Source organism: Danio rerio, chromosome 9, assembly GCF_052040795.2.
Source record: "Danio rerio strain M-AB ecotype USA chromosome 9, GRCz13ab, whole genome shotgun sequence".
NCBI lineage: Eukaryota > Metazoa > Chordata > Actinopteri > Cypriniformes > Danionidae > Danio > Danio rerio.
Window position 1 is genome coordinate 29,172,254 of NC_141029.1, and position 12,675 is coordinate 29,184,928.

The 12,675-nt window shown below is 34.6% G+C and overlaps 1 protein-coding gene across 2 annotated transcripts; it reads left to right on the forward strand.

Annotated features, from left to right (window-relative positions):
- Nucleotides 1-2,704: 2,704 nt before the first annotated feature.
- On the forward strand, nucleotides 2,705-10,405 carry gtpbp8 (GTP binding protein 8). 2 transcript variants are annotated; one of them, XM_087266720.1, is made up of 7 exons: nucleotides 2,714-2,898; nucleotides 3,133-3,541; nucleotides 6,068-6,166; nucleotides 6,255-6,385; nucleotides 6,506-6,605; nucleotides 8,056-8,174; nucleotides 9,805-10,405. In XM_087266720.1, the coding sequence occupies exons 2-7, from the start codon at nucleotides 3,218-3,220 to the stop codon at nucleotides 9,890-9,892; spliced, it is 861 nt and encodes a 286-aa protein (XP_087122846.1). In that variant the 5' UTR covers nucleotides 2,714-2,898; nucleotides 3,133-3,217; the 3' UTR covers nucleotides 9,893-10,405.
- The last annotated feature ends 2,270 nt before the right edge of the window (nucleotides 10,406-12,675 follow it).

The following is a 12,675-nucleotide window of genomic DNA, read 5'->3' on the forward strand; positions in this document are numbered from 1 at the left end:
TATGCTAATTGTACGTCTAAAATCATGCCCTGGCTGTAAATATTCATAGAAACAGTAGATTTCTACACATTTTTTTTTCAGGAGTCAAGATAACTATTTTAAAAAGCATTTAATTGTAACAGAAAACAAGTAGAAGTACTGAGATTTTTCTAAGTTCTAAAATGGGACAGTTTTTGAAAGAGGGAAATCCTGGTTATAATTTAAAATAATTGTAAGACATTGCTGCCCTCTAGCGGTCCAAAATATCTTAAAATTCTTTTTTTCCCCGTGTGATTTTTCTTTTTCTTTTTTTTTTATTGTTGCAAAAAGTTTACATCACAAAACAGGAAACAATCAACATCGCAAGTAATGATTACTAATAAAATAAATTAAAATTGTTACAACTGCAACAACAGCAAGGAGCAGTACACAAGACCTACATCAAAGGGAAAAAAAAAAAACATTTTAACAATAAATATTCTGAAAAGGAAGTAGAAAGAGCTTTGGTTATTTTATTTTGGTTTCTGAAGTATTTGAAGCTTTGAGCCACAAAGAAAACATCTAAAAGAGGCCTGCATTTTTAACATTTACAACAATGAATATGATATTTAACCAGTAGTAAAATAAGTTCACAACATCAGAGAAAGAAAAATGTTATTCACATTTGTAAAAGAAAATGTCTTCTGGAACACTAGGAGGGACTGAAAACATCTTTAATGAAAGCCATAGATGTCAAACCAGAATTTAGAAGTAAATTCACAAGAAAAAATTAAGTAGTGATCATATGTTTCTGGAAGATTTGAACAAAAGCTACACTTGTCAACATCAAAGTTAAATCTTTTTTGAATAAACTCATTCACAGGGTATATCCTAAATACAATTCTGTAATGAGTTTCCTTAACCTTACGTGCTACAGGATATTTAAGATAAAAGGTGAAAGCTTTGTCCTCTACTAAGGGTTCAACAACTAGATGATAACACTTATAATCACCCATGATAATGCGTTTAAATTCTTTGTTAATACGCTTGTTACATTTACTTTCAAAAATATCAACATTTGATATTTTTTAAAAACGGAAGAAAAGTTACATATGTACATGGGGGATCAAATAATTACTTTGAATTAACCTAAACAAAGCCGTAGGTGGCCTCATAAAATATAGAATAACCTTTATCTATCATTTTAATTCTACTTATTTAAAAATTTGTTATAAGATAGTAGCAGTCCGTTCTCATCTAACAAATCATTAATAAATTATATGCCTTTACTGTACCAGTCACTTTTAAACAATGATTTTATGTTAATAATAACAATAGTCCTATTATTCCAAAGAGTGGATTTATGAGGGGAAAAATTATGGATAAATATCATTTTCCAAAAAAGCCCCCAAGTGGTGCTCACTGCAGAGCCATTTGGGCAGAGCTGAGCTCCAGCGAGGGGGAGCTTGAGCTCTTGCTCCTCCTTGAGCTCATGCTCCCCCTCGCTGGAGCTCAGCTCTGCTCAAATGGCTCTGCAGCGAGCAGTGTCTCAAAAAGCAGTGCTTGCTTATGAAAATTAGACAGCTTCAAAGGAAGTTTTGAACAATCATAACCACATCTTCAAATTCAAGACCACCAATCCGGAAAGATTTAAGAAAAAAATGAATGACTGTTTTATCCTGTAGTGTTTAAATCAGGGGTGCCCAACCTTTTTCTTTTGAAGGGCCACAAATCAAACATGACTTATGCTAGTGGGTTGAAGGTATAGTTTTCATGAGTAATTTCCTAATTTATTTAATAGTTTTTAAAAATTACTAGAAAACGTATTGCTTTAACTAATACAGTGTTGTTTTTTTACATTTTATAATTATTTATTAGTAAAACTACATTTGATTTGCTTGCAGATGTCTTCTGAACAGTTTTCTATCCGCTATTTTTAAAAATCAGATTCATTTACAACATTTAACTGAAAGATTTTAATTCAGTTTGCTTTTTCTTATAGCTCAGCAATATAACAAACAAAACAGGTTACGTCAAATTAGAAATTATGATCTCTGTGTTACAGTCATTCGCCCCAACCCTCTTTATCATTTCTACTCTCCTTTTAGATGGGATGGTGGGCCAAATCAATGGTTATAATTGGGTCAACTTTGCAACGAGGCATGCATGTAGAGGGCTAACAATTCAGGGGGGCTAATAATTCTGACTTCAACTGTATGACAAAATTAAATAAAAGTATTTACAATTAAGTGGCTTTATTAGTTAAAAAAACACAAATTATAAGTGTACTTTGTGTTCATGAAAACAGGTTGCAAATGACTTCAGTTGGATAGACTATGTCCTGAGGAAATTAAGATAGTTTTTATGCCAAGATGTTTTAGTGCATAAAGATCTGTACTGCCTGAAAGGAGAAATGTGAGCAGTCCGTGGCTTGGGTGAGAGGGGTCTTGATGTTACCTGCTCTTTTCTCATTTTGGAGATGTTCAAGTCCTGGAGGTTGCGCAGGTGCACACCAAATCCTCACAGCTGTCCTGACAGTCCGCTGCAGCCTTTTTGGGTCTGATTTAAAGCTATTTAGTGCTTTATTTTAGCTAGTTCTTTCTATGGTGTAGTCACATATTTTCACAACACTTCCCCTTACGAAAATGAATAGTTATTTTGGGCATATCGAATACAATCTGTATTGTACCATACCATCCACTAGTCCCACGCTTGCAGTCTTTACACAAAATGCGGAACCTTTGTTCACTCGTTTGTTTCCTCCGGATTGATTCTGATGTAGTACGCGCATGTACACAAGTACGAAACATTTAAAATCAATAAATGAGAGATTTTTACGGTCTTTTTACAAATAGAAATTGGGTTTATTTCAGGTTTAATAGTTATAAAATTTAATTTTCAGCCCAGCGAATTTAACCTGAAGATGTTATCGGATTTGCAGTAAGATGTCTCTATGTGACGATTTTTTTTCAGCATGTGCACAACAAAAACGTTATGCAATGTTTTTATAATAATTTGAAGTATAACATATATGTGAATCCCGTGTAGACGTAAATCATGGTACCACTGGATAAAAATAATCAATACTTGATTGTATTTCTTAGTTAAATTATTTAAAATTCAGGGGGAAAAAATTAAACAAGGCAACTTTAACTCAGAATCCCCATGTAACAGATTACAATGAATCAGACGTCAGTGCAGTTAAAAAACTGATTTCCAAAGTCAACCAATCTCATCTTTAATGAACTGATCCAACAAAATGCTGAGGATAAAGGCACTGGCACTACTGCAGACACGAGTATCGTGTTGGCTTTTGGTCCTTCAGAGAGGTCATCGTCTGGCCTCCATCAAACATGTGTGTCAGCTCTCAGAGAGGAAGCGTCAGAGTCTGCTGTACCCTTTCAGTGATCTGGAGGGGCACCTGTCCTCACAGGTCAATCAGGCACAATTCAAGATCTTCCATCCCAGTTTGGAGGAACTCCGCCAGGCAGAGACACTTTTCACTCCCTCCTCTAAACATGTTATCAACTACTCGACTTCTGCTGTCAGGATGGACCATGTCCCTATTCTTAAACAGCCTGAGGTGAGATAAGATTGTGTTTATGTGTTCGTTAAGTGACACCATGTCCTCAAAACCTATTTAAACTCTGTTTAAAAACTGCAATTAAATGCAGAAAATGGGATTATTTATTTGCAGTTGTCACCAGGACCGTAGTGGACATTTTAAAAGTGGGGGGACAGTTGTATGAAACTGCATGTAAATATGACTTCAAAACTACATTAGAGAACACTTAACATGAAAAAGCTTAACATGGCTTAATGCACATAAACATCAACCAGAGAAACCCAAATTTTTGCCAAACTGTACTTGTAATTAACCCTAATTTCTGTAAGAAGAATGAGTCAGAATTCCATAGATAAATTGAAAATCATCACATTAAGCGTTTTTTCCACCAATTGAAGTCCATTATAAGGGAAAAAGCTTAACATGGCTTAATGTACCTTATCAACAAGGATGGAAAGTCAAATTTCTATCAGATTTTACTAGTGACAAACACTTTCTAATGTCAAAAGAATGAAAGAAAGAAATGGAAATTATAATGTTATGCATTTCTTCCCAGTGAAATTCATAATAAAAGGAAAAAGCTTAAGTCAACAAGTGGGGCACACCAAAATCTATCGAATTTTACTTGTGATTAACAGTAACTACTAGCAAAAGATCAAGCTCTGATTCTGTGAATGAAGTCAACAATGTCACGTTAAGTGTTTTATCTCTATTGAAGTCCAATATAAGAGCTAGTGTGATTTAACTTAACATCCGGAGACAATCAAATTTCTATGCAAATATACTCATAAACGCTTCTGTCAAGTAAACAACATCACTTTCATTTTTCCAAATTTCTGTCAAACTTTACTTGTTACTAACACCAACTATTGTCAAATGAATGGGCCTTAATTCCATAAATATAGTGAACAATATCACGTTAAGCGTTTTCTCCCCATTGAAGTCCATATTAAGGAAAGTCTTAATGTATCTTTACAACAACTGAGGGAAACCTAAATGTTAAAAAGGCTGTTCATAAAATCAAATCTAATTGATAATAGATTAACCCTTGCTGTCAAAAGAATGCACATGTGCATGTCATTGACATCCCCACAACAACATAGGGGAATAAGCTTAACACAATATTGTTCACTTTAGCTGTGGAAATGAGGCTCATTCTATTGCTTGTAGTTAGTGCTAATCACAAGTAAAATTTGGTTTCCCCCACTTGATGTTAAGGCTGATTTATACTTCTGCGTCAAACGGCTACGTTTATGCTACGGCGCTGACGCATAGCCCTTCGCCATGGCCGTCGGCGTCGCTGACGTGCACCTCTCAAAAACACAGAGGAACATTTACACCTCACTGCCCACTAGCGTTTCGGAAGTGTTAATTCAGACCAACAGAGACAGCGTGCAGAAGTATAAATGCAAAGCTGCGCGCGTTGCCTGCGCCGTGAGTTACGCCGGTCACTTGATGCAGAAGTATAAACCAGGCTTAAGGTACATCAAGCCATGTTAAGCTTTTTACTTATTATAAATTTTACTTAACGTGATGTTTTTCACTTTATCTATGAAGTTTGGGACTCATTCTTTTTACAGTATTTAGGGTTAATTACAAGAAAAGTTTAACAGGAATTTGGGTTTATGTTTAGGTACATAAAGCCACAATAAGCTTTTTTCACGTTAAAGTGTCCCTATATTAGCACTATTTAGTAACTGTCAACAATGTTGTACTTTGATAGTCATTGGCTGCTAATGGGATTTCAAGTTTTAGAATTTTTCAAAGAATAATTTTCTAAAATTATATTATTAAGGAGAAAGTTTGAATGTGTGAACATAAAACCAACTTTACCTTAATAGAAAGGGCTTATATACAGTAGATTAAGCCAGTATTAGGCCATGCAATTTTTTTGTTATTTTTTAGTGTTCCTTTGAAAAAAAAGTATTGGGACAAATCAAAATCATTTATATATTCAAAGGTCTTTTATAACTGATTATTTTAGCTGAACTGCCTAATACCTATATTTTAGTCTGGGACTGGACTTAAAGACATAGTTAATCCAAAAATTGAAAACATACTCAATATTTATTACCTAAAAAAAAAAAAGAAAAAAAATCCTACAAAAGTTTGTAGTTTTTAGTTTTTTTTTGAACACAAAATATATAGCGCTTTTCTGGACACTCAAAGCACTTTACACAAGGGGGGGGGGGGGGTATCCTCATCCACCACCAAAATAAGTAATTTTGAGAAAAATTAGAAACATGTAACCAAAGGCTCCCTTAGTATGTAAGGCTGTGGTTACAGGTTTTTAGCATTTTTTAAGTATCTTCGTTTGTATTATTTACCAGAAGAAAGAAACTTAAACAGTTTTGTGACAAGAAATTTTCAAAATCTCTTTTTTTGCATTCACCAGAAAAAAGAAACACAAACAGGGTTTTGACAAGAAATGAATAATGAGTAAATGATGACATAATTTTCAGTTTTGGGTGAATCATCTCTTTAAGCCTTGTCTGCCAATCGAGGTGTATCAATCTTTGGTTTGATTGTTTATGTTTGTTACAGGTGTGTTTTATGGGCAGGAGTAATGTGGGGAAGTCTTCTCTCATCCGTGCCTTATTCTCTCTTGCACCAGAGGTGGAAGTGCGGGTCTCTAAAACTCCAGTGAGTATGTATGTCAGGGATGTTCTAGCAATTTATTCCTCTGTAAAATAAAAGTCTAATCTCAACCTAATTCTATATTTTTACACAGGGTCACACCAAAAAGCTCAATTTCTTTACTGTGGGAAAAGCGTTTACTCTAGTAGACATGCCTGGCTATGGACACATGGCACCACAGGACTTTGTAGAGATGGTTGAACCGTATCTTCAGGAGCGCCACAAGTAGGTTGAAGTTACTGCTGTACTTTAACTAATTCCTTATATACTGAAGCTTTATGTGTTTGTGTCTGAATAAATGCATAGTAAAGGGAGTGTTTCGTGATCTCTCATTTTTATCTGTAGTTTGGCGAGGACGTTCTTGCTGGTGGATGCAAGTGCAGGAATGCAGAGTACTGATTTAGTTGCTGTGGAGATGTTTGAAGAATTTAATTTGCCTTATGTGGTGAGTGTTTGGCTGAATTTAAATGTGTTTATATAAATAAATAAATATATTATTATTATTATTATTATTTTGCTCACCTATCACAGTAAGCACAAATATCAAAATGAGGACATTCTGAACTACTTCTATAAGCATTTTTCAAATCAGATACATAGACAATATTTCTACTTTTGTCCTGTTAGTACTCGGGTACATTTGATTTCCTTTAGACTTTCAAGCTACCACAATGCAATGTGGCATATTATCTCACTAAGACAACATTTGAAACAAATATGTCTGTGTACTATATGTGGTAGCACAAAAACAAATTAGAGCTATTGCATACAGGGAGTTTTTTTAGCTACCCAATGATCTGCTGAATTTAAAAAAACTTTGCTACTGAAAGCTATTTTTATCTACAAGGTGCAGATGTTGCTTTTTTGTAGTAATTAAACACATATTTGTTTTTTGACAATTCTGCAAATGTTAGCTTCTAAATCTGTATGTCCCGTAGCGAAGCAAAAACTAGTTATTATTATTATTATTATTATTATTATTATTATTAATAATATTGTTGTTGTTGTTTTTATTCAAATGAATCAATGCATCTTTTTTTATTTGTTATGCTGTAACTGTCCAGCAGGGGATGTTAGAGTACAATACAAACTTTTGACCAGAATGTAGAAGAGAACGTCAAGATGACTGAATTTTGAAAACACACACATACAAAATCCATATACTCCCTCATTGTTTTTCTTTGAAATAACATATTAGCTTTCAAATATTTATGCAAACCTTAAGTATGATTCATTCATTCATTCTTTAATTTTCTTTTCGGCTTAGTCCCTTTATTAATCAGGGCTCGCCACAGCTGAATGAACTGCCAAATAATTCAGCATGTATGTTTATGGAGCAGATGCCCTTCCAGCTGCAACCCAACACTGGGAAACACCCATACACTCTTACATTTACTCACATCCACTACGCCCAATTTAGCTTTTTCAATTCACCTGTACCAGTGGGGGAAACCGAAGCACACAGAGGAAACCCATGCAAATATGGGGAGAAAATGCAAACTACACACAGAAATGCCAACTGACCTGGCTCAGGCTCGAACCAGCGACCTTTTTGCTGTGAGGTGATCATGCTACCCACTGCGCTACTGTGACGCCCTGTATGATTTGAAATTTGTTTACATTTTTTTGGCAGGTTTCATTGTCCTCTTACTTCACAGGGACTTTTTGTGCTGAAATCTTTTTTAAAACACCCATCAGTCTTAAGGTTTGTTAAAAAAATAATCATTATCGCGCAAAGTCCTTTTTTCAACTCAAAGGTCTTTTTTTTTTTACTTTATTATTCTTCTGAGCATTATTGTTGCTCCACTGAAAGTAAAATGTAACTTACAGATTATAGCAGTCTAAAAATTAACAAATGTTTTCCGTGTTGTTTTTGTTGTTGTTTGTTTTTTTAGCTGGTGGTAACTAAGATAGACAGAACCCGACAGGGTGCTTTGTTGGCTCTTGCTCTGGAGCTTCAGGACTTCATCAAAAAGCAAACCACAGCTTGTTTCCCACAACCATTTTTAGTGAGGTGAGAGAGAGATACACACACAAACACACTACTTTGTCACAATGTGTGAAAATAGTCATAGAAGCTAGCACGGTGTTAAAAGCAGATGAACAAACAAATATTATTCTTTAATGTTGCAGTAATTTAGCATTCAGTAAGGTTTAAAACACATGTACAGAGATTGGCAATGAGTATATTGTTTTCCTTGCTGGCCCAGTCATATTATAAATAAATTGTAGTATTTTATTAAATATTAAATAATTAAACGATACATAGTTCAGTCAGGTTGATAGATAGATAGATAGATAGATAGATAGACAGACAGACAGACAGACAGACAGACAGACAGACAGACAGACAGACAGACGCACGCTCGTGTGCGCACACACACACACACACACACACACACACATACATACATACGTACATACATACCTGAGGCTGATTACCAATGATTACCATGTACTTGGTTATACTTCGAATTTATATCAGAAATGAGCTAGGAGGAGTTTGAATGGTGCAGGTATGTAGTGTAGTGCAGTTGAGGTGCAGAATTGCCGAGCACTCAAGAGAGACTGGATGTATGATTTAAATAGACTGTTGTGATATAAGTTAGAACAGAACTGGATTGGTACACGTGATAAACAACTGAGTTTGAATATCGTTGTCCTCGTATGTTAGCCAGCTAGATAACACTGTCCAGGTTGGGGTTTAATTCAGTGGATTTTGCAGTCCCAGCTCATGCTTTTTTTAGGAATATTTATGTTTTTACATTTATATTTTTATCAATTACTTATTTATGTGGAACGAAATTAATTCTTCATTCAACAAGGAAAATCCATTAGAAGAAACTTGATCAAAATCAAAGAATAATTTTACATTCAGAAAATTCAGCTTTGCCAATTTTTAAAAAATATTTGACATCTAAATCTGGGTGTGTATAATGTATAAATGTAGATGTATATTGTATGTATAATGTGTGTATAATGTATAAATGTAGATGTATATTGCTTGATGTATAAATCATGAAAATCATGCAAAAAAACATAGTTTATAATATTTGAGCATGTATATATGCAAGTATATGTGTGCTTTTGTGAGGAATTTAGGGTATGTAGTGAATAAGAATCATTATTCTATGAAGAGTCCTCAAACACAAAAACTCCTAGTGTGTGCATTTGCACTGCATTTTTCTACCATATTAGAGTTATTTCCTAGTTGGATTATTTAAAATTTACTTTACAAGTGTCATCTTGTTTAAACGTGTTAGAGCAATGATAAGTGTATATTGCGCACTCATCGTTAACCACTTCTTTAGGTTTTATGTGAGTATGAGTGTACATTTGAGGTACCCTTGAACGCAGCAATTCCATAAATCCTGTGTACAAATATTTCACAGCATCTGACCCATAGTTTTATAAGCATGGTGAACATTCTGTGTTAGGAGAAATATGTTAATGTGGTCTGATTATTATCAACTGATAACAGTAAGCTGATAAGATAAGGCTAGTGGTTCTGGAAACAGTTGCAGTTTATTTGCGTGTCAATACAGTAAGTCATTTTCTCACAGATAAGGTGATAAGTAACATGGGTTATTACATTCTTGCACCTAATTTTATTTCTCTCTTCCGTTCCTTTCTATAACCCGCAGTTCAGTCCAATTCTCCGGGATTCACCTGCTCAGATGTTTCATAGCACACGTAACTGGGAAACAACAGCTTTCTGCTAAACAATCATGAATGTACAGGACTGCCATGCACTGACACCACGTGGACAAATCTCATTTCCAAAACACATTTTGAAAAAGACCAATTTTAAGCATAGAAATGTTGATGTCGAGTCTGTGCATTAATGACTAATGCAGAGGAATCATGTTGTTACTGGTTTCAGGATTCATTCAACCCTGTATGAACTCCATGAATGATCCAGGATTGAGTGTGAGTGAGCTTTCAGAGGAAATAAGACAAATGTTTATTTTTGTAAATGATATCATGGCATAGTACATACACACTGTTATTAGTCGCAGTGATTAAAAAAATGAAGAAATTTACCATGTGAAATTAACTCCATGCTTCATATACAGATTGTATAAATTCAACCTAAAAGTTACTGTTGAAACCTGTATTTGCTGTAGAATAATTTTCATAATCGTTCAAAATAATTTATTTTTGTGCATTTCATCGATCTATTTCATTTAGTCTATGACATTTCAGTCAAATCAATTAAATACTATGAGTTATTCAGACCCTCAAGTTAATTGCATGTTTTTTTTTTTTTTTTTTTTTTTTTTTTTGGGCAGCTTGGTTGTTGTCTGTTAATTTGTGGAAGATTCATTCATTCATTCTTTTTTTTTTTTTTTTTTTTTTGGCTTAGTTGCTTTATTATTCAGGAGTGAACTGCCAACTTATCCAGCATATGTTTTACGCAGCGGATGCCCTTCTACCTAACACTGCTTGTTTGCTTTATTTATAGAGCACATTTAAAAATAAGAGATGTTGACCAAAGTGCTTTACAAAGCAACCAACATACAACATCTATACTCCTATCTATCTATCTATCTATCTATCTATCTATCTATCTATCTATCTATCTATCTATCTATCTATCTATCTATCTATCTATCTATCTATCTATCTATCTATCTATCTATCTATCTATCTATCTATCTATCTATCTATCTATCTATCTATCTATCTATCTATCTATCTATGCAATAGAGAGGAAGTGATTTTTTTTTAATGAGACTTAAAGGCTCCAAGGGAAAAACATGACCTGATATGTAAAGGCAGACCATTCCACAGATGAGGGGCTGTGTGGGAAAAAGCCCTGTCATCTCTAGATTTTACCCGCGATTTGGGAACAACTAGCTGAAACTGGTTTTCCGACCTGATTACCCTTAATGAAGTTTGCAAGTGTAGAAGCTCACCAATGTAAGTAGGTGGCAGACCACTCAAACCTTTAAAAACAAATAACAATAACTTGTATTGTATCCTAAATTAGACTGGGAGGCAGTGATTGGGGTGATAAAACTGGTGTGATACTGGATTTTTTTTTTGTCTCAGAGCAGCTGCATTTTGAAGTAGCTGCAGGCGTACAATTGAAGCAATGTTCCATGGATGATAGAAACCACTTTTGACGACTGAATTTATTTGTCAAACTTTTACTCACTTAACTTGGAAGGCTTGGAAAGCCAAATACCAGCACTTCAGTTTTTGATTCATTCAAGTGTAAAAAATTACCCACTGGGAAACAACCATACACTCTTGCATTCACACATGTACACTATGCCCAATTTAGCTTATTCAATTCACCTGTACCCCATGTCTTTGGACTGTGGGTCCAAACCCATGCGAACATGCAAACTTCACACAGAAATGCCAACTCACTCGGCCAGCGCTCGAACCAGCGACCTTCTTGCTGTGAGGCGATCATGCTACCCACTGCACCACCGTGACACGTTGTGGAAGATTCTTGTCAATTTTAAACAAAAGAATCTTCATTCCTAAATGATCCTTGTAGCTCAGTTCCAGATCAGTTGTTCTTTTAACATATTAACTAAAAACTGTGACCTATTCATAGAATATCTAATCACAGAACCAAAAATCCTCTCAATGTGTTAAACCCACAGACACCCTAAACCAAGCAAAGACTAAGTGTTATAAATTTGTAAAAATAAAAAAATTCTTGGAAGTACTTCATATTTATGAATTGTTTAAATTTTGTTTTCATTTTACGGCCAAAAGTCAAAATGTTTCAAAGTTACTCTGGCAAATTACGGTGGTATCGTATATGGCCTCTGGTCTGAAAAAGCCTTCCTTACACTAGAGCAGAGATTCAAAATCCAGAGTTAAAAGCTTTACACCAATTAAAACATGTTGAGTTGTAAATGGGGCTTGATTAGTTTAGATGAGCAGATCTAATTTTTATGTTTTTATTTTTTTACATACCCTGAGAGAACAGTACAGTATGCACCAATTCCATCAATGAACTTTGTGCTCAAGTGTCTTTACAGATGTTATAGAGTTTAAACAAAATGTTTCTTATTTCATTCCTTGAACTTTGTGCCTTTTATTTGAAGGTATATGTGCATTTTTGCACTGCATTGCTGGTGAGGTACCATATACATTCCTTTAGTTACTAAAGGGTTTTTAAAAGGAAAAAAAACGCTTTATGGCTTTTTTTCGATTCATGTACTTCTGACGCATGTTCACCATCGGGACTGATTGGCACTTAGTAACAGCGTGGTGGTGATGGTTCAGGGCTGTACCAGGAGAAAAAACAATAAAATTTAAGTACCACAATGTTATAAAATGGCATAAGGGTGCAATTTCATTTATTATGCCTAAACTTAACTTTGACAATGGCATTCTTTATTTTTCACTCACTCTGTCTTTCATGTGTTAGCATTTGGACACTGACCCCATAAAACATTTGCAGCGAGTTAATTATTTTTCAGCATTTTTTTCCTCTAAATTTTATAGACCCCAGGCACATATTAAAGCTGTAAGTGATAGAGTTCACT